General features: G+C 39.6%; 1 protein-coding gene across 3 annotated transcripts in view; it reads left to right on the top strand.

Annotated features, from left to right (window-relative positions):
• Positions 1-20,030, top strand: part of cfap299 (cilia and flagella associated protein 299) — a 536,770-nt gene extending 516,740 nt beyond the window's left edge. The window contains exons 5-6 of one of the 3 annotated variants that reach the window (XM_048559854.1): positions 7,828-7,957; positions 19,348-20,030. In XM_048559854.1, the coding sequence (XP_048415811.1) occupies positions 7,828-7,957; positions 19,348-19,530 (313 nt within the window). In that variant the 3' untranslated portion in view covers positions 19,531-20,030. Of the gene's footprint in view, positions 1-7,827; positions 7,958-10,201; positions 10,668-13,973; positions 14,174-19,347 lie in introns of those variants that run through there. The other 2 variants (XM_048560025.1, XM_048559940.2) reach the window with 2 other exon arrangements.
• The last annotated feature ends 3,727 nt before the right edge of the window (positions 20,031-23,757 follow it).

A 23,757-nucleotide genomic window follows, 5' to 3' on the forward strand; every position in this document is an offset into this window, starting at 1 on the left:
AGCAGTACAGGCAGAGCACAGCAAGCAAAGGAGGTAAAGATCAAAAAGACTTAGAGGCATACAGGTTACACTATTTGAGGCTGGAGTCTGGAGTCCATTCAACAGTCTGATAAAAGCCAGAAAGAAACTGTTCCTGAACCTGCTGGTGCGTGTGTTCAGGCTTCTTTATATTCTGCCTGACAGAAGAGGCTGTAGGAGGTCATTACCAGGGTACAATGGGTCTTTGATGATGTTGGCTGCCGTGGCAGCGAGCCATGTGAATAGAGTCCACACATGGAAGGTTGGCTTCCATGATGGTCTGGGCTATGCACACAACCTTCTGTAGTTTCTTACGGACCTGGGCACAGCAGTTGCCATGACCTGACAGTATGCTTTCACTGGTGCATCTGTAGAAGTTGGTGAGGGACCTTATGGACATACCAAATTTCCTGAGCCACCTCTCAAAATCTTGCATTGGTTAATCAAGAAAGCCTGTTAGGAACCATTGGGTTCAGTTTTGAGGGTCTTTGAAGATTTTAATTTTACTGTGTTGTGCATACAAAGGTAGAAAGGTTTGATTTGGTTCAGCTGTCTGTCTCTGCATCATAACACTATAAACTGGTGCTTTGCCCACTTAGCACATAGAAGGACCCTTCCTGTAAAAGGATCTCCTCCCCGTAAATTATTGTGCTCCTGCTTGCTAGTACATTACCACTTGACAGTAAAAGACAGGAAACTGACTAACGGTATGCAAAGGAAGTCCAGAAATCAACAAGTTTCACTGTACCATGTCAGGTGATGAGGAATTATTGACCGCTTCAGTCCCTACCTACTCAACTCCAATTTTGAGATAAAATATTTTGATGGTATAATTGTATTGAGCTTGAATTTCTGGTTTACCTGATACAAACTGTACATTCTCTGCAGAAATTGTTAAAATTGATAAATCTGTGAAGGATATTCTAATATTGAGAAGACTTTTGAGATCCTAAGTTTAGTTAGCTGTACTGCATCAGTCAAATAGTAGTATTGGAGTTACAGTCAGACTAAGTGTTACTAGTCTAGGTGTTGGAAAGCACACACATGCGTGTCAGAAAAAATTAACACTCAACTGTGATTTTACCTATTTCAGACAATCTGCTAACATACAATAATGAGGATCATGAAGAATAAAAGTTCAGCAAGGTATAAAAGTGCAATCAGCATTTCCAAATCCTAGTATAAAACACAGCTGTTACAATTCCTGGGAGGAAACTGTAAATAAAAAATAATGTACCAAATGACTCCCAAATGAAGAAATTACCAACAAAATTTATTTTCATAACTCGTTTAATACCTGTCAGAATCAATGTAAATTAAACATGAATTGATAAGTAAATAATACTTAAAATTAAAGGATTAATTTCATTTTAAACAGTCAAAACAACAGACAAGTTTTACACAACCACAGCCACTCGTATCACTCCGCACACAAATGTGTCACCACAGGAAATTCTGAAGTTAGGTTGCCCATCCTCCGAGACACAAGATCTCTCAGTTTCCCATTCAATCGCTCTAGCCCTCAGGGCATGTTTACCAGCAACTGTACTCCATCTGAGGTTCCAGAATAAAGTTAGCATCAACAAGACACATCTTTGAATCCACCCTCACTCTAATCACACCAGTCTGATGCTATCTTAGTACCTTTTATTTTAGCTTGCTCATATACATTACTTCCCTAAGAACTATTGGAATTCTTCATTTCATCATTCAGCCAAATGGAAAACTAACATTTTCATCGAAAACCTTTCTTGGTTTCTCCTCACACAAAAACTATGTTCCCCTTTCTGTCTCTGCCTGCATTCTCTTCTTGTCTGTATCTGTGCTTCTGGATTCAGCGCTATCTTATTCACATCAGAAGTTGTTTCCAGAGCCAGTGGGAGCTGCTGTTGCTGGAGAATCTGAGCTGGAGGAACACAGCAGGCCAAGCAGCATCAGAGGAGCAGGAAAGCTGACATTTTGGGTCTGGACCCTTCTTCAGAAATGGGAGGGGAAGGGGATTCTGAAATAAATAGAGTGGGGAGGTGGATGGAAGATGGATAAAGGAGCAGATAGGTGGAGAGGAGACAGACAGGTCAAACAGGCAGGGATGGAGCCAGTAAGAGTGAGTGTAGGTGGGGAGTTAGGATGGGGACAGGTCAGTCCAGGGAGGACAGACAGGTCAAGGAGGCGGGGACGAGCTGGGCTGGTTATGGGATGCAGTCGGGGGAGCGGAGATTTTGAAGCTTATGAAGTCCACATTGATATCATTGGGCTGCAGGGTTCTCAAGCAAAATGTGAGGTGCTGCTCCTGCAACCTTTGGGTGGCATCGTTGTGGCACTGGAGGTGGCCCAGGAGGGACATGTCATCCGAAAGAGTGGGAGGTGGAGTTGAAGGGCAAGTTTTTCATCTGTCTTCCTTATGTCTCTTCTGCTCGGGAGATTTTTTGTGCATTTACAACAATAGTTTATTCATCTGTTTTCTCTTTACCTCTGTTCAGAACATCTTTGCATCCAATCTCAAGGCTTACAAACCCTAAGTTCTGTCCCTGTTGATACTGCTTCCAGGTTAAGGGTCACTAGATCATATGAACGAATATTGCTTCTCCTATGAAATTACAATTGAGCCCTTTCCAACGTTATTTGCAAATTTACTTAAAAAATAACTACAGGTCTTTTTCAATGTTTCAAACTGTTGCAGGTTTTCCTTACCATGCTACTCTCAAACTGTTGAGCTCTTTTGCTTTTTAACACTTAGTCACCCAGTAAAAGCACACAGAAATCTCAGACAAGGAATCTGAACGTCTGCCATGGAGAATTTAAATGAATCAATGGAAACCGAGTTGGGTTCCATTATCTGCTCAGACGATTGTAAGCATTATGTTGGAAAATCTGCCATTAAAAAAATCTGGATAGGGATGATTCATTATTCGGTTAGTCATAAAAATATTCTACTGCCATTCTGAAACCTAGGAGTATCAACAACTCGCATTTCTATTTCAGTATTATAGTGAAAGAAACATTCTCTCGATAAAGTCATACCTAATTCAGATCAGACTTCCAGTGACCCAAGCCACATTCTGTTCAGTCCCATTCTGCAGAATTCTTGACCCAAGCATAACACTTTGATACAAAATTAAGATCCAAACATAAAATGATTCGCTTCTAATGCAGAACATACTTTCGATAGTCACCCAACTGCCACGTTTGAGCAAGATTCCTCAGCATCTTCTACATTTTTGTTCCTGTGTCCAAATATATGTTTTTCTTAAGCACTTACTGTAGTTCTTAAAATAGAGGACAAAACTGGAAGTTTGAAGCAAAAGTAGAAATACATACACAGCAGTTCATTCAGCATCTGAAATGAAAACATGGCATGTGCAATCATCAGCTAGAGTTCCAGTGGCAGAAAGGTGTTGCTCAAAATGTTAAACTAATCTTTCAATTTAGATGCTAATCACTTCATTGCATATTACCACTGCTTATATTTTTATTTCTATAAAAGTTAAGTATAAATGACCCAGATTGTGTTTGTAGTGATTGCAATGACAACAGCCAGCTGGACCTCAAAGAATAAGTTCTCTGATTAGGGCTGTTAATCTGGTCCAATCAGGGTGCCCTGGCTGAGAGATAACAACAGGAGTGTCAGACATCCTGTTCACTCTGACAACTGGCTCTGAGGGAGTTGGACCAGTGTCAATGACTTCCACATTTAAGAGTGACTTGGTGATGGAATACTGGCCTCTGTGGAGTTATTTCAGTGCTCTCAAAAGCATTGGCCATTCATCTCTCTGACAACTAGCTAGAGATTTCTTCTGCAGCTGGCAGCAGAAATTGCGTATAAGCTGGCATCTTTACCAGCACAATGCCTTTTACTTGAGAGCTAGAGAATGTCTATACAGGAAAAACAAAGTGATGCTGTTCAGCCAAACAACAAATACTCATATTTGATTACAATTTTACTGCTTTAAAACATTCAAATATACTTTAATCAGATTGAAAAATCTTCACACACAGACTCAAATCTAAAAAGTATCAAATCAGGAAATACAAATTAGAGTTTTATAATAAGACAGAATGTAAAATAAAGGTTGGGAACACACATTGAGTTAAGGACAAGAGATGAAAGACAGACAGAAACATTAAAAAGTGTTTTTTTTAAATCAACACAAATTTCATTGAAAGAATGAAACTCAATTTATTAAATTAACTTTTCAGGCACAGAGAGGATGTTCATAAGTAACTGTTATATCTCAACCTGTTGAGAATTCAATTTCACTTGAATACATCCTAACTTTTTCAACTGCTTTTGGTGTATAACTTAGTGAAAAGGTACAGAAAAATTATGCGATAATAGTCATGTTAATGCCAAATCTGTCAGCAAAGACTACAACAGTGTTTACTGTGGGATAGTCAAGTTCATTCTGACAGCAATTTTTTTTTTCAATTTTTCTCACTTTAATGAGAGATGCGTGGGTTCCATGTTCTTTGTATTAGAAGAAGGTTGGTGGGTGGGTCCACAATTTCATGTTAATAGCCACTGTGCCAGTATGGAGCCATGATCCCAATGGCCTCATTTTGTAAGAGGCCAGGAAGCAGTTAGAACAGCTACCAAAACAACTGTGGCAGGTAACCATCATCAGGGAATTAGGCACATAGTAAGCCCCAAGCCTTTGTTCATTGTTATTTCCATTCAGCGATTCAGACAAGCTTTGGCAGTGACCAGAAAAACCTAGTGGGCTCATGTCATCAAAAGTTGAAATTGATGCTTCATCACTGAAGAACCCCACTCACCAAAACTAGTCATACCACTGGGCCACAATTGCTGACGATAAATGGCTGTGATTGCCTCTCCATGGTCATTACCTGGGAACTGTGCTATTTCTAGATAAACAAAATGCTGACATCTACTTCCAAAAGCACCTCCTTATTGGAGCGCCATCTCTCTCTGCAGCCGGTGGGTCTGTCAATGTGGCAGTGCTTGACAGCCATGTGGGAGTCCCTCCAGAATGTGTAGCCCACCTTAACTGAATGGGAAGTCCTGGTTGAGCAATGAGTGGTATTGTTTGGGGTTGTGGGGTGGTGGTGGTGATGGGTCGGGGGAGGCACAGTGGCTCCACTCAGACAATAAAAAGGCAAGAGTATGTCATTCACATCTCGGAATATGGGAAGTGGAGATTGCTGTATACATCATGGTAACAAGAAGGAATGCTGTCCAAACCAGAGGTGCTGATCACAGAGTGAACAGCATGCACAGATGCTTGCTGTTCATCAAGCAAAAACCAAGGATCTTTAGATGAAGAGCCCCAATCACACAACATAGAATTCAGATCAGTTGGTCACCCTGGCTGAACTTGCTCTTTGCCATTAACTGGCTTTGCTCTTTACAATTCTAGCTGGAACTTGCTGGTCAAGGCAAAGAGCTAGAATTGATTCCAACTTTGGCTTTCAAAATTCCAAATGAAAATCCAGCCCCAAATAATGCTGTCAAATTTATTCCATTATAACAGTGGCAATGATGGCCTAAAAAATATCCTCATTACAATTCTGAGCTATTCAGATAAACTAAAAGGTTCATCATTCAGCGCCAAGGGGCCAATTATTTTAAATCTGTCATCTAGTTACCAACCTTACTTTTAATGTAATTAGTTTCTCCTATCTGTTCTTCATTCTCTTCACTTCTGAACTTGGTACTTTTATTATTGTTCATAAAATTCAAGATTTAACAAGCTCAAGCAAAATTTATATTGTTTCTGATGATGACTGAGATTTTTTTCATTTTTCAGTATTACAACAATGGGTCAGAACCCCAAGTGACAGTGAATGTTTTTAACCCTTAATTCCAAAATTTCTCTTTAAAAAGAGGACTGCTAAAGATAATATCACAGCAGATATAAAAAATACTGTGAGATCAATGGAATGTAATGCCTTAAAAGCATTAAAGGAATTTCAAATAGAATGACTAAGATTCTCTTGTGATTCCAAAGATAATGATGGGCTGACAACCTCCTGCTCAACAGGAAATCACCCTCTGTGGATTACATCCCAAACTTCAGACACATCTTGGTATTTTCCTCTGAAAAGAATACACAAGGATAGGGGTTTATAAAAACATTGTCTACTCTACAGGATTGGACCAGTGGAACTGAACATTCTTGTGCATACCAGTCTCGGCTCATGTGTTAGTTTACTGTAACGGTCACAGTTGAACTACTATCCCCTAGTTACCTTGTTAGCTTGGTTAAGAGTTAGCCAGCCACATTAGAGTAGGACTAAAGTCGTATAGGCCACACTGGATAAGGCTGGTAGATTTCCTTCCTCAAAGTGCATTATTGATCCAACTGGCTACAATAACAAATATGCAGTAGCACAGTTACTTTTACAGAATCATCATTAATTTATATTGCAATAGACATTTATGTACTGAGATTTGTAACACCAATTCAATTTTCAGAAGGATACTTTTCCTAGCTCATATATCCTGCTAAGAACAGCAGCCTTCTTTGAAAGAACAGTGGTGTCATGTCATTCCAGCATCTGGCATCACCGGATGTGATCATGAACTCAGTTGTACTTTGAGCATAATAAAGCAAATAGCTCCAGAAACTTTTTAATTGATACAACATTTCTTTTAGGCAATAAAAACTAAATCTTTATTTAACTGCTGGGGCGCGTTACTCAATTGGCACAAAACATTTGTTCTGGCCAATGCCCAAGCCATAAACATTCAGCAAAATAAGCACTGAGTTGAAGTTCTTGGTAAAGTACAGAATAGGAATGACGTCCTTTATGTTATTTTGAGGTCGGATTTAATAAGATGCAGGCACCTCTAATTAGTTCCAGTGCAGTATTAATTCCTTTTTAAGGTAGCTTTGGTCCCTCAAATTTTTATTCAGCAAACGTTACTCAAGCAAAGAGCCAACAAGTATTTATTCCTGGAACTCAAGACGTCAACGTTGCACAACTCTAGGTGTGAAACTTTCAGTCACATACCTGAGGCATTGTCTCATACCAAAACATAAATATGTTAAAGACATCAACAGTGATCTTGGATGAAAGAATCTGTTCAGTCCAAGTTTGCTGTCCCATTACTGCTGTTGCAGCTGTTCAGTCACATTGGCAGTGAGGCCCTTGGCATTTTATTATGAGGCTGACATTAATATCATGAAATAAAAACACAGAGCTGGACAAACTCAGCAGATTTGACAGCATCTGTAGAAAGAGAAACAGTATTACTACTAACTGTTTCTGTTTCCCTACTGATGCTGCAGATTTGAATGCTTGTCCAAAATTTCTCAGATCATAACCACTGTAATTTGCTTTTACATGAATATTCGGAAAGCTGTGCCTTCACAATAACCCCTTGCTTTCTCCCTCTTGTGTACACATTTTATGTAGCAAAAGAAAACTAGAATGTCAGGATTTATCAACACAATAAACCATCATGTTAAAGTCTTAAGGAAGAACATTTGCACTGTCCAACTTTCATTTTTTGTTATTCACTTGTGAGATGGAAGCGTCACTGGCTCTCCAGTATTTATTGCCTGGCCCTAGCCACACTTGAGCTGAGTAGCTTGCTATGCCATTTCAGAGGGAAACTTGGAGTCAACCTCATTGCTGTGGTTCCGCAGTCACATACAGACCAGAACCAGGTAAGGATAGCAGATTTCCTTCCCGAAGGACATTAGTGAGTCAGATGGCTTTTTCCAACAATTAGCAATGGTTTCACAGTCATCAGTAGGTTCTTAATTCTAGACTTTTTTCTTTCATGGATTAAGAAGTACTTGAATAATTAATTGTACCTCAATATTTCTGCTCATTTTCTGGCAGCTTCTACAATTGGGACACTCAGACCTGCACATGCAATTCCAGTCCGTCTTACCACGTAGTCACAGATAATGCCTCTGGACTCCTTTTCAGAAACAAAAGGGATCGAAAAATAGTACACGTGGATCCAAAGGTAAAAGTTTGGTTTTTTCTCCCCCATTCTTCTCCAATCCATCACAAGTCTTGTACTTTCTTTTTCTGAAACGTAAATAATATTCTGACAACCTAAACAGAACAAAAGTAGAAGTATAGAAAAGACAAAACACAAAAATGCTCAAAAAAACCAGATCGATAGTTAGCATCGATAAAACGATCTGAAGAATTAATGGGTTGAATTTCCTATGCAGGGTCGGTTAGTTCAGTTGGCTGGAAGGCTGATTTTCAGTGCAGTGTGATGTCAGGTTCAATTTGTGTGCCAGCTGAGATCATCATGAAGGTCCTGGCCTTGTCAGGCATGATGATCATCAAGTTAAGCTTACCACCAGATGCTCATTTTAATGAGAGGGTAGTCCTAAGGAGCTATGGCAACTGTACTTACTTACCTCAGCTATATGGTAACAGACTAGTGAAGTGGAAAGGCCATATCATGGGGAGGTAAGGTGTTGGGAAGAGTTCAACGGTGTCTCTTTGGTATACAATACTATCAGCATTAGAAAAGTTAGTAGGACAACCATCCTTCCAAGACACATAATGACAAATTCCCTCCGTGACACAGTGATCAACTTCAGTATTTTAAGGAACTGTCCTTTATTTGGCTGTCACAAGAAGCAGTCCACCAAAACACTTTACGCCTGGTGAAAGTGCTTTATCTCATGAAAATTGCTCATTCTGGCCTCTAGAGACACTCCCAGCATCAGGAGGCACCACTGCAGAGAACAAAGAATGCCAAATAACACTGGCAGACCCTACAGTCAGGCATAGGACATTTCCCTTGTTGATTGTCACCCATGGCAGCAGTAGCTAGCCCCCTTCATACCTAACTCACCACAATTACCATCCACCCAACCCCAATTGCTAGTGTATGATTGCCTGGAGCTAGCTGTTCAAAATTAAAGACTTGTTGTTCGTGGGGGTACATTTTCAGAGAATGCCTGATTGGTGATGTTTGCAAACAACCAACAAGGCAGACTGCACAGAACCATACATATACAGTGCATACTTTTACTCCAGGAAGTGAGTGTTTTTTTTAAATATCATAGATCAGTGAGAATTAGATTCACTATGGTACGTATTGTGTAGATAAGTGAATCATCAAATGACAGAGACGCAAACAGGGATTTTACTGTATCTGGTCTTCAAAAGCACTCAAAATGGTGACACCTGAGGTTACTGAGCTAAAGATTCCTCTGGAGACTGGCCAGCTATTGGCCCAGAGGTTGGCAATTGATCGGCCACTGCTGGCAAAGTTCCAGAGACTCCGCTCCCCGAGGTGGGCCTGTTTTAGATTCCCTACAGTGTGGAAACAGGCACTTTGGCCCAACAAGTCCACACCGCCCCTTGGACCATCCCACCCAAATCGATCCCCCTATAACCCTCACACCCCTGAACACTACAGGCAATTTAGCACGGCCAATCCACCTAGCCTGCACCTCTTTGGACTGTGGGAGGAAACCGGAGCACCCCGAGGAAACCCAAGCAAACACAGGGAGAATGTGCAGACTCCATACAGGCAGTCACCCAAAAAAAAGCACTTGATAGCACTTGATACACAACTGAAAAATTCAACCCAAAGTCTTAGTTTTCAGCATGTTCTAATTTTCAGAATTCTAGTATCTGCAAGTTATTTTTGCTCTTTAATTAAATATAAATGTTTTTGCAAGGACATCTGTTATGATCAGATATTGAGTTTCATTAAACTTTAGCTACACCAATTACTGGCAATATGAAGCGATATAAATGTCATAATCACACCATTGTGTCCTCAGAGTGTTGGTAACTAGAAATTTGTATAATTTGTTTAGTCCATATTACCTTCCACGTGTTTCAATATAAACCCTAAACAGCAGCATCATTTTATTTTTGTTTACAACAGTTTTATGCTTTAAAGATCAAAGGCTACACAACTATTGTTCGATGTTATTGAAATAAAAAAAGTTAAAATACAGGTACAAAACTGAGTAGGCAAGGGTGAAAAATACTTTTAAAGCTAGAAGTATGATCAGTCCCCGTGATAATTTCAAGCCTGTTGCTTACTGAAGATTCACTTGCTGAAAGTGAAAAGGATAAAAATCTTAAAATCAAAATTGATTACAATGGCTTAGGCAATCAAGTAGGTGCAAAGTTTGTCTGCACAGGTTGACTCAGTAAGTCAGAAAGATTTGGAACAGATAGAGAACTTCTTTGTTTCTAACCAATTCAATCATTATTGCACTTGCAGATTTCCTGGACTTTTTTGGAAGAACAGCAGTTACTTTCTGTATGTTTTCTCTTTGGTGTTCTCCTTGATTTAGAGCCTGTTCTCGGAAGATGGTTCTCAGGGTTCTTACTGGGCATGGTCTCAATAAAAGGTTGCCTACAGCCTGTCTTTTACGGTTGAAAATTTAAAATGGCTACTATCCTAAAATTGCTACATCATGAATGCATATTAGGTGCTGGATTGGTCAGGCCATAGGCCCATTCATTGCATTATAGATGGCATTAGCTAGTAAGGCTCCTCAGTATCGGTTTGCCATAAGCCAGGAATCTCTAGGAGAACCCTTAAGGGATTGACGTTTACCCCAGAAAAGTTCACTGACTTCCAAAGATTTCTTGTGACTTCTTCCTGAAATAAACAGTCCAGTCCCAATACCAGTTGAAATTCTCAATGATAGTCATGTGATTGGCATGAGTCATTTCAAAAGGTTGTGTGTCCATTCTAAATGTGGATGGACTTTCTTTAATGAAATATACATAACTTTACTAACACATATCTTTAGTGGACATGGACAATAAGTAATGACATTCTGCCGATTGCACTTCCAAACTCATCAAGTTAACAGGCAAAGCAGTAGGATATGACAGAGGGATTTTTACTCTCGCGTCCTAAATAAATGTTATTTTGTGAGCTGTTTAAAGTCTAAAAATAAAGATATTCCATGAGCTTAAGGTTGAATAATCCTGGCCTTACGATAACTGGCTGTGAGTGAGGAGATTTGGTAATGTAGCTGAGAAAAACAGCTCAAGGGGAGCACAACGTCTTCACTCTGCCATGACATATTACCACTGACAGGAAGCCTTAGGAAGCTCAATAAGCTCCTTATTTAACCCAACTGGCAAGCAGATTCTTGTAGACAATAGTCTTTCCATTCTGGTATATCAAAAACCCCTCAGGTGTGGAATGGAGTGAGCAAACTGACACCCATAGTTAGCAGAGAGAAATTCTGGACCCACACACCTCTGCTGTCACCTCCACTGGCTCTCAAATATACCGGTCAATGACTCTTCCTGTCTGTATAGATGCTGTCTGACTTGTAGGTATTTAAAACCATAGAAAAGTTACAGCATACAAAGATTTGGACTGTTGTGTCTATGCTGGATCTCTGAAGGAGCAATTCATTCCCCTACCTTCCCTCGACATAGTGCATAGTTCACTTTCAAATAACAATTTAATTTTAACTTGAATGCAGAGATTGAGCCTGCTGTCACCATTGATGGACAGAGCATTCCAGATCCTGAATCCTAGCTGAGGAACAGGCACTTACACACTCGGGTCTTTCTACTTCAACGAAAATTGCATTGTCTGCTTTAGATTACCCCTCTGTATTCTTCCCATCAAGATGAATCACTTCATACTTCTCTACATTAAGTTTCATCTAACACTTGTCTGTTCATTCCACAAAACCTCCGTATCTATTCAAGGTTTTAAATTATCCTCCTCACTTCCGAGTTTTGAATATATGCCTGGAAGTGAACGGTTTTAACATCAGCACTTGCGAATAACACCAGAAGCCATCTTCCAATCTGAAAAATAAATAACCACCACACTGTTTCTTGGTATTTAGCTAATTTTGTATCTAAGTTGCTACTATTCCTTTTATACCATGGGCTGTAACAACACTCGCAAGTGTAGTACTTTATCAAATGTTTTTTGCAAGTCCATTTACACTACTGTCAAATACATTACTCTAATCAATCCTTTCCATTCCCTCGTTAAAAAACCTCTAGTGAGTTGTAAAACACAATTTGTCCTCAACAAATCCAGGCTGGCTTTTCTTAATTAACTCAAATTATTGTTTACTGATAAGCTGCCATCAACAACGCTAAACTGACTGGCCTGTCGTTGCTGGGTTTGTCTTTGCAGTATTTTTCAAATAAAGGTATAACATCCAGCATTCTCCAGTTTCTGAATGAAGTTTCTGCCCTTGGAACTTTTTTGGGAATTCTGTCTGCCTGGCTCTGCACATTTCTCCACGATTAATCCTTCACTGTCCTTGGTCAAATCCAAGTACTCTCTCCCTAATGGCAGTATAGATATACCTACACCAAATGAAATGCAGCAATTCAAGAAGGCAGCTCAGCAAAAACTTCTCAAGTCAATTAGAGGTGGGTAATAAATTGAGGCCCTGCTAGTGAAGTCTGTATCCCTTGAGTAAATGGAATTAAACTCAACACCCATCTCACTTTCCTTCCTTTGTTAACTTTACAGTGTCTTCTGTTTTTATTTCAGATTTTCAGCATTCACAATACTTCACTTTGGAATGAGAAAGAATGATTCTATCTTGTATTTGAAAAAGAATCATAAACACAACCTTTCTGAATTAATTTCCTTCTTATGTTATGTCTTAACTCAAAAGTCAAAAGCAGCTCACCACGTCAATGTCATTTTTTTTTCCATTTCCTACAACAATTGTCCTTATGAGATCAGCAGTTTACAACTGGGTTGTGGAATATTCCATGTGACAGATGTTAAGATTTACTGCAAATAGAAATGTGCACCTTCAAAATTATTTGTTCTCTATACTCATGTTCATCTATCATATGTGCACACTGAGTAAAACAGATTTCTAACGAAGTAACAAACTGCTGGTTAGATTTAAAACACAAACAAGATTCAGAATCAGCACCTCCAATGAATTCCAATGATTCACATAGGCGGAACCCAACAAAATATGTCAGATATATTATGGACTATTATCACCTTCTTCAGCATCCTGTGGAATACAGGTGCATATGGCAAAGTTCAGATAAATTTATGATAAATGGAATGGTAAATTTATACTACTCAGTTTTAGCTGTGGATCTGCCCAGAAATAACAGATTTATCATTGTCGAAACTCCTTTAAAATAAGAACATTGTTGATAATACACTGAGGTTCAATGTCAAGTAGATCCATCATTATTTGAAAGCCTGTCGATAAACTGGGCTGAGCTTCATCAATCACCAATGAGGCTCTATACAGGGGAGGCCAGCTCAGGTTGACCCTATACATTTTAGTTAGTGTAGTCCTTATGAGGGTTTGTCTCCAAAACTTTCTGTCATATGGCTGACTAGGTTTCTTTTCTTGGCTTTCTCCACGCTTCCTGTGGTATCTATTGACATGAGGTAAGCACTTTACTAAAGACTATTTGGGTGTCTTATTGAGCAGGGGTGGGAACATTACATGTTCGGAAGGGAAATGCTGAACGCAACTAGGTCCAGGATAAAACAATGATTTGCACAATTTGAAATTAATGTAGACAACATGGAATTTGAACGCTGGTTGCTGAAAGGATAAGAACTCTATTCCTAACAGCATTATAAATATGTCTAATCCTGCCTACACTGCACCTCCCATTCCCCATCATGACATTCAGTGTTTCAAGGGCAATTAGTAATTGGCAATAAATGCTGACATAGCCAGCAATGCCCACATCCATGAGTAAATAAAGAAAATGTTATTTTTCACAAGAGGAATGTTCAATCATGTTAGATTCCAAATATACTTGCTTATTATTTCTAGAAGCTTGCTGTTCTGCCAGTTTGGAGACACGGTTGAAGAAACCGGTAATATCTTTTGACAGAGTACAGTTTTCTCCAAAAAGATAGCATCCATAGTTGAGCTTCAGATCAATTTTGAATCCTGTCCTGCAGGCTTTTAAAGAGTGATGAATAGCTCTAAGCAAAGACATGTTGAATTTCAAAATAACCTCGTCGATCATATAGCCTAACAAGTTTTTTTCTCCCCTCACAGGTCTCTCCCAGGGATAATACCACACGAAACTTAATTGAAACGGATCTTTATATACAAGTGGTCATTTATGATCACACCACAAGAAGAAAGTCATGAGCAATCACAGCGTATCACAATACGTGTTCTTGTTGCCATTCAAAGTAATGGTTAAACAGTTTAATAACTGTGGTTAATAAATAATTAAACTTTCACAAATTTCATATACAGCCATCCCCTTTTGTTTACGTTTAATAAGTATTTTACTTATGCTAAGAGATTAACTTGATGCTGTTGAAAGCTATAATTATTCAGAGTATTAACCTGTTTCGCATTTAAAACTATTCCATATAAATTAATGAAAAACCAGCTAAAGTCAACTAGATTTACAGCTTTGGTTGCTATGATGTAATAGGTGATTTTCTTTCCTGTCTATCATGCTCAGGTCTTGTATACCACCTCTGGCCAAAAATACTTGGACCAGACTCCACCCAGAGGTTGCCCACAATATACAAAAGCCAAGTGAAGGCTTATCTTCAATTTTCCAAACACTCACTTCCACAAAGTAACCCCCCATTTTAGCCTCACAGAGCATGACTGAAATGATGGAGTCAGCAGAGTGAATTAATCCATCCCTCTACATCCTGCTACTATACCAGGAATGTTGAACATAATTAAAAGTAACACTCACAGAGCGAGGCCAACATTGTTTAAGCCTACATAAATGATCTCAGCCATGCTAATAAACTATGTGTTAAATTCATGTTGCATTCGTTCAAATCTTGGTTTTATTGCAACGCTGACATAACTATTATCACACAAACTTTGTGATACCTTGAAAGACAGTTTAATGGTTTCTATACACTTCAAAAGATTACTATAGCATCCAAGAAAATAAATTAAGCCCTTTGAATTTATTTGCATTTGCATCAAACAAACATAATGAATTCTAGTCTTCAATGGTAATAATTATGGCACTAATTTCCTGTGATAATTGAAGATTTTAATATCAAAATTAAAACCTTTTGAACAACAGCTTTTCCTAAATTTATGAGGCTGAACACTCATCACACACGTTGCAGAGACAGGGCATGTTTTCAAAAGGAAATGTTCAAAATACATATTCGATAAAGATAAAATCTAACTATTCTTAATGCCATAATTTGAGAAAGATTTGCTGGAGTTGTTTTGGCCTGTGTAGCTAGGAGAATATAGTAAATCTTGTCCATTTATAATATCATTTGGCCAGTATGCCTGTACAATGCATTAAATTAGATTGTTCCAGTAATTTTGAGGATTAAAGGATGTTATATTAATACATTTTACCACAATCAGAACTGTTAGTTTTCGAAGAACTGCTGTGCTTCATTTGCAATGACAGACAGCAGCTGTAGCAAACCTCACCTCTAGCAAAATCAAGCTTCTGTTTATGAATGCAAACCATGGTGAATATCTCGGCGCAGGCTTGGAGGGCCGAAGGGCCTGTTCCTGTGCTGTAATTTTCTTTTTTCTTTGTTCTCTTTGTCCTTTCTATCGGTATGTGAGGAATAAGAGGATGACCAGAGTAGGAATAGGGCCAGTCAAACACAGAAGTGGGAAGTTGTGTGTGGCCCCTGTGGAGATCGGAGAGGTGCTAAATGATTATTTCTCATCTGTTTTCACTCAGGAAAAGGACAATATTGTAGAGGAGAAAACCGAGTTACAGGCTATTAGAATTGAAAGGATTGAGGTTAGTAAGGAAGAGGTGTTATCAATTCTAGAAGGTGTGAAGGTAGATAAATCTCCTGGGCCAGATGGGATTTTTCCAAGGATTCTCTGGGAAGCTAGGGAGGAGGTGGCAGAGCCTTTGGCGTTGATCTTTGAGTCCTCATTGTCTACAGGTTTAGTACCAGAGGACTGGAGGATTGCAAATGTTGTGCCCTTGTTCAAGAAGGGCAGTAGAGATGACCCAGGTATTTATAGACCAGTGAGCCTTACATCTGTTGTAGGAAAAGTTTTGGAAAGGATTATAAGAGATGAGATTTATAATCATCTAGCAAGCAACAATTTGATTGGAGATAGTCAACATGGATTCGTCAAGAGCAGGTCGTGTCTCACAAACCTCATTTGAGTTTTTTGAGAAGGGGACCAAACATGTGGATGAGGGTAGGGCAGTTGATGTGGTGTACATGGGCTTCAGTAAAGCCTTTGATAAGCTTCCACATGGTAGGCTATTGGAGAAAATGCAGAGGCATGGGATTGAGGGAGATTTAGCAGTTTGGATTAGAAACTGGCTTTCTGTAAGAAAGCAACGAGTGGTGGTTGATGGAAAATATTCAGCCTGGAGTCCGGTTACAGGGCTGTGCCTCAAGGATCTGTTTTGGGACCACTGTTGTTTGTTATTTTTATAAATGACTTGGACACAGGCATAGGTGGATGGGTTAGTAATTTTACACATGACACTAAAGTCAGTGGAGTGGCGGACAGTGTGGAAGAATGTTGCAGGGAGACTTGGATAAACTACAGAATTGGGCCGAAAGGTGGCAAATGGAGTTCAATGCAGATAAATGTGAGGTGATTCACTTTGGGAAGAATAATAGGAAGGCAGAATACTGGGTCGATGGAAAGATTCTTGGTAGTGTGGACGTGCAGAGGGATCTTGGTGTCCATGTACATAGATCCTGAAAGTTGCTACCCAGGTTGATAGTGCTGTTACGAAGGTGTGTTAGGTTTTATTGGTAGAGAGATTGAGTTCCGGAGCTGTGATGTCATGCTGCAACTGTAGAAAATGCTAGTGCGGCCTCATTTCAAATACTGTGTACAGTTCTGGTCACCCCATTACTGGAAGGATGTGGAAGCATTGGAAAAGGTGCAGAGGAGATTTACCAGGATGTTGCCTGGTCTGGAGTGAAGGTCTTATGAGGAAAGGCTGAGGGACTTGGTCTGTTCTCATTGGAGAGAAGACGACTAGGAGGGGATTTAATAGAGACATACACGATGATCAGAGGATTAGATAGGGTGGACAGTGAGACTCTTTTTCCGAGGATGATGACGTCGCCTTGTACGAGGGGACATAGCTGCAAATTGAGGGGTGATAGATTTAAGACAGATGTCTGAGGCAGGTTCTTTACTCAGAGAGTGGTAAGGGCGTGGAACACCCTGCCTGCCAATGTAGTTAACTCAGCCACATTAGGGGCATTTAAACAGTCCTTGCATAAGCATATGGATGATGATGGGATAGTGTAGGGGAATGGGCTTAGATTAGTTCACAGGTCGACGCAACATCGAGGGCTGAAGGGTCTGTTCTGCGCTGTATTGTTCTATGTTCTATGTTCTAAACTAAAGGTCATATAGATTAACACTATGTATTTAACAATGACAAATAATTGAGAACAAATTTAGGCAGATTCCAAATACAATGCTCATTACGTGCTACAATATTTGATTAACTTGGGCACGATTATAACACACATTAATCTTTCAACAGGACTGTAATTCATACACAGCAATGTAGTTTATACAGCCATCAACACCCATTAGCCCCTCCCAAATACCAGCCCACAATCTCCCATTCTGGTTCTGATCAAATGATATCAGAGATAATGGGAACTGCAGATGCTGGAGAATCCAAGATCATAAAGTGTGAAGCTGGATGAACACAGCAGGCCAAGCAGCATCTCAGGAGCACAAAAGCTGACGTTTCAGGCCTAGACCCTTCATCAGAGAGGGGGAAGGGGAGAGGGTTCTGGAATAAATAGGGAGAGAGGGGGGAGGCGGACCGAAGATGGAGAGAAAAGAAGATAGGTGGAAAGGAGAGTATAGGTGGGGAGGTAGGGAGGGGATAGGTCAGTCCAGGGAAGACGGACAGGTCAAGGAGGTGGGATAAGGTTAGTAGGTAGGAAATGGAAGTGCGGCTTGAGGTGGGAGGAAGGGATGGGTGAGAGGAAGTACAGGTTAGGGAGGCAGAGACAGTCCAATGTGGACTTCACCAGCTTCAAAATCTCCCCTTCCCCCACCGCATCCCAAAACCAGCCCAGTTCATCCCCTCCCCCCACTGCATCACACAACCAGCCCAGCTCATCCCCTCCCCCCACTGCATCCCAAAACCAGCCCAGCCTGTCTCTGCCTCCCTAACCTGTACTTCCTCTCACCGATCCCTTCCTCCTACCTCAAGCCGCACCTCCATTTCCTACCTACTAACCTCATCCCACCTCCTTGACCAGTCCGTCTTCCCTGGACTGACCTATCCCCTCCCTACCTCCCCACCTATACTCTCCTTTCCACCTATCTTTTTTTCTCTCCATCTTCGGTCCACCTCACCCTCTCTCCCTATTTATTCCAGTTCCCTCTCCCCATCCCCCTCTCTGATGAAGGGTCTAGGCCCGAAACGTCAGTTTTTGTGCTCCTGAGATGCTGCTTGGCCTGCTGTGTTCATCCAGCTTCACACTTTATTATCTCTAATCAAATGATGCCTGTATTTGCAAATGGATTCAAATTGCCTTTGAGAATAGCTCTGCATTGTATATTAAGGTAGCAAATACATTTCACAGCCGCACAAAATATTTTTTTCTGTACTCTGCATTACAGCAGGGAACTTAGCTTTCAACCTGTATACACACTGGCAGTGAACGAGATCCCACAATACAAAACAATTTAACCTGTAATCTAATTTTCATAAATTTGTTTATTTTTACACGGAAGTTATCTGGGAACTGCGTGATGAGATGATATGTCTACTATTCATCCTTATCCACTACTCTCCATGTCAAGTCAGTGAAAATAAGAAAAAACCTATCTTCAAATTTCCAATTCTGTAAACAAATTTACAACTCAACCACAGGATTATCAGAAAAGGATGGGCAGCTCTTATCATTTAAGTGTTTTTTTTCATGGAGGTAGTATATTTCTCTTTATGTAAATAGACACAGATAATCTGGAAATCTTGGACTATAATCATGGAGGTTAAGTCATGAATGTATTCGTCAGTTACTAACAGGAATTTGTCAGGTTAGCTAGAGAATGTGCGATTTGAGCATTAACTCTGACTCAGTGGAGATCACACTTGCTTTCCGAGTCTAAATGTCACGGATTCAAGTTTTACTTAATAGATTTAAACAAGATAATTTAAAATGATGCTCTTAGGATGCACTGAGGGATATGTTGATCAGGATGGACATCCTCATTTGTCCATTGTACTTGTTTGCCTGATGAAGTAAACTTATTCAAACTGTGAGTCACGTTGCCGAAAGGTTCAGCACTATCATTGACATTGTCTGTTCTGTTTTACAAGTCACAGGATTAAACATTTTAAATCAGTCCTGTGAAGTTTGTCACTTCTACTATGTTGACAAAATTAAACAGCTCTTCTATGCTAATTTAAGTGATCTTACTTGATTTATTATTATTTGGATTCCACTAGGAGTCTGATAAGCCCAATGAAGTCTTCACTACATTGCCTCTTGGACTGTTGGCCAATAATAGATTGTTCCTGGACCAGTGTTTGGACTACTGTTTGTGTCTGGCCCAGATATTCTCTGGGATATTATTGATCTCCTCCAACTCAAGAATTCGAGAATACAGGGTCAAAGGTGCAGTTAGTTGACTGCATGCAATGTACTTGTTTTCAACATTCAAATTTATAAAATTCTTATGCAACTGACAGTTATTTTACCTGCAGAGATTTGTTGAGCTCAGCTGTCTAGACAGGTAATTTGTGATGCAAAGTGATGCCAATAGTGTGGATTCAATTCTTACATTCACTAAGGTTACTAGGAAAGACTGTCCTCAACCTTTCCCCTTGCATGAGGTGTGATGACCCTCAGGTTAAGCCACCACTAGTCACCTCTCTCTAGTGTTAGAGCAACCCTATGATCTGATAAGTCGATAGTAACTTTACCCTTACCTTTATTTCTCCTGTATTTTGCAGTGTTATCCCTGTAGGGCAAAATATTTGCTTTTTCTAATAGGACAGTAACACCTGTTCCTTTACTGAAATGTTACGTTTTGTCCATTCTGGCTTGTCTTGCTTAGCTAGTTCCATTGCAAACACCTCAGGCATCTTCTTTTATTGATGTGATAATGGGAACTGCAGATGCTGGAGAATCCAAGGTAACAAAGTGTGGAGCTGGATGAGCACAGCAGGCCAAGCAGTATCTCAGGAGCACATCTCTGATGAAGGGTCTAGGCCCGAAATGTCAGCTTTTGTGCTCCTGAGATGCTGCTTGGCCTGCTGTGTTCATCCAGCTCCACACTTTGTTTTTTTTTAATTGATGTGTCTAACCAAATGCAGTTTTCTTTTCTAATAGCTGTAGGTGTTCTGTTGTGTATGGCTACTAGTATTTCTGTTGTTCTGAAACTGTGTTTCTTAGATCTGCACATTTTCTGTGTCTGTAAAGCCTTTTCTACAGCACTGACAATGATCTTTACGTGTCTGAACTGTCACGTGCTTCAGAAATATTACATGTTTCAATCTCTACTCAATAGCTTGCATTCCTATACTCACCAATGATATTTTAAATTGAACAACTGTACAGCTTTCGCTTTCTAGATGTTGTATAATATTTCTTTGTCTCCCTTTAAGTTTATATTGCTTCAAAACTGTTCCAAACTCTTCAATAAAACTTCAAATTGTATTTCCTACTGTTTTATAGTAACTTACTGGTTTCAAGATTTTTACTCCTGTTTCCTTGTAATACTGTATTTCTGCACTGCTTACTTGGTTTCCCCACCTTTCTGAACGATCATAACGGTGAGCGCACACTTCTACAGTTTTCCCAACTTTTGCAACCAAGATGGAGCATTCACATTTTTTCATGGGTCAAATGGACATTTCTTGCCAGAAAAAAAAACAGCAAAGCACCTTCTTTGAAAAAAAATTTTAAACCAAGCTGGGACCTTCGGAAATCATCCCGTTAAAATTGCAGTTTGACTCTGACTTTTCTTGAGTGTTCTTTTTCCTTGGACATTCTCATTACATTACTTTAAATGCACTTTTTGCCAATTTAAATAAATTCTGAGGCGTTCCTAACACTTTAGCCCCAAAATTTCTTTTCTGGCACTTTCACTGTTCCTTGTAACTGTATCCCATGGTCCGTTATGTCAGTGGCAGCAAGGCTTGTTACAAGAGGCAAGAATACTTTATTACTGTTCTTTACCTTCCCTTTCTGGTCTTGGACAGTTTTCATAAGGTTTATCCCATTTTTGTTTAAGGATCTCTAATATTTTCTCCTGGAGCCTTCCAGTTTGCCTTACATAGACTACGTCATCAAGGTCTACTGCATTCTTCAGATGTAGTCAGTTTTTCTTTCTACTCCTAACTCATACTCTTAACTCAGTGCTTCTTACCAGCTTCTGAATGAAGTTTTTCCTTTGACGTGCTGAATTAGCTATTTTGATGCTTCCATTGCTCCTGCCATCCCTTTTTTTAAAAATTGCACTTCTGACGGTCTTTTTAAAGCAGTAATGCTGTCCAACTGGTAAACTCACTTGCTTGAATTGTTTTCTTCTGGATATCTTCACTTTGTGGTAGAGGTCAGATCCATTCCAGTGCAAGCATGAGGTATTTTCCCAGATTAGCACAGTTGGTATCTTGTGATATTCGGTAATAGTTATTTCTGATGGTTCACTTCCACCAGTCCTCCTTTGTCTTTACTTATTATTGGGCTTAGCTAGTGAGTGCTAGTGGAGGATACACCACATTGGAGTATTTATAGAAGAGGCACATTTCTTAGATAACAAAATGATTTTGTATGTGATAGCAATTATTACAATTATATTACTAATCTGACATAACAATAGGACATTAAAAAGCTATTATAGATGCATCTGCTTTTTCCAAAAGATAAATTAAAACTGTCTCCACCACAGACATTAGCAGGATAGGTGCAGCTGATGTACTATGAACACTAAGCTCTTTAGAACTATTACATTATATTATGTAATGCAGCATTTGTTTAAAAACAAACTTACCTTTTATAAAGGGATGCAAGTTACACTTCATACCTGGAACATCCACTGGAAGGGTCAGAGTTGATTTCCCTGCACGTACAAGTTCTAATTCAATATCAAATATCAACCCAACTGAGAAAATCGGAACTCACATCATATAAAATCTTCACCTATGGTCTGTTCCTTGCTGTCAAGCAAACTAATAAATTTTAGGGAGAAATTCCATCCTTTAAAAGGCCTTCCATAAAATTCAAGGACACAAGGGACCCAGTCTAACAGTACCTGCTTTTCTTTTTCCCAGTTGCTTCTGATCCTTAGACAGATTTTTAGACAGCATCTTCAAAATTCATGACCACATCCATCCAAAAGGACAGGACCACTACCACCTGCGAGTTGTGACTTGGAAATATACTGTCATGCCTTCAGTGTCACTGGGTCAAGATGCCGGAATTCCCTCCCTAACAGCATTGTATATCTATCTATAGCACATGGACTGCAGCAATTCAAGGAGGAAGCTCACCACAACCTTCTCAAGGATAACTAGATGCAGGCAATTTAAATGCCAACCGCCAGCAATCCCCACTGAGAGAATAAAATAAAACAAAACACCAGAGTTGGGGCACAGGGGTGGTCATACACATTATGAGCTTTGGGGCCAGGATGATCTCAATACTCTTTTGGATTCACAGAAAGCAGACTTTCCAGATCATCAAAAATCCCAGCTCAACATCAGTCTGGAGTATCTGAAACTAGGAACTAAAAACAAACCAGAAGTACTCACAATTAGATATGACACAATAAACAAAGCTTTAGTTAAAAACACACAAGCTACAAAGAAGAATGTTAACCAGTTTTGTGAAAACAACATGGTCTCAATTTTTTTGCCTAATTTGTTGATTTTAAGCATGTAATTCAAGGTCTGTTGTATTCTGTCATAGTTGCTGCTGACTTTTTATGAGTTCCATTTTGTTACACAGAAACAGCAAAAAATGCACAAACAGCATATTTCATACCCAAGAAAAATACAATGTACAAAGCAATTGTACTCTTACGCACCAAGTAGGAAGCAAATGAAACAACCATCCGATATTGCACGCAATTGAAACACTGGCAATCAAATGCAACATCAGTGAGGTTGAACATATCAAATTGGAAATCACGTCACAAATAATTGATGGTTGTCTCTTTAACTGACTATAAAAAATAAACAAGCAGAGAGAAAACTGTCAAAGCTGTCCAAGTGAACATGATTACTATTACTTTCATAGTCCAGAGCTTCTAAACTTGCAGCTACTAACTGTAACCATCATACTCAAAGTTCAACTTCAGTAAGCACTATTTATCAATAATGTGCCAAAGTAACCACTTGAAAAACAACCACAGTCTTAAAGTTGTGGCTCTTTTTAAGACAATAAGACAAAGGAACAGGAATTAGGCCATTTTGCCCATCAAGTCTGTTCTGCCATTCAATCATGGTTGATAAGTTTCTCAACCCCATTCTCCCACTTCTTCCTCGTGACCCTTGATCCCCTTGTCAATCAAGAACCTATCTATCTCCATCTTAAATGTACTCAATGACCTGGCCTCCACAGCCTTCTGTGGCAGCGAATTCCATAGGTCCACCACTCTCTGGCTGAAGAAGTTTCTCCTTAACTCCATTCTAAAAAGTCTTCCCTTTACTCGAAGGCTGTGCCTTCGGGTCTGAGCTTCTCCTACCAATGGGAACATCTTCCCAACATCTACTCTGTCCAGGCCATTCAGAATTCTGTAAATTTCAATTAGACCCCCTCCCTCATCGTCCTAAACTCCATTGAGGATAAGTTTTCCAAGTGCCAGTTGTATTGAGGTCTTTGAAGAGCTTTCTTTTGATGGTTCATTGATG

This window comes from Stegostoma tigrinum, chromosome 1, assembly GCF_030684315.1.
Source record: "Stegostoma tigrinum isolate sSteTig4 chromosome 1, sSteTig4.hap1, whole genome shotgun sequence".
Taxonomy (NCBI): Eukaryota; Metazoa; Chordata; class Chondrichthyes; order Orectolobiformes; family Stegostomatidae; genus Stegostoma; species Stegostoma tigrinum.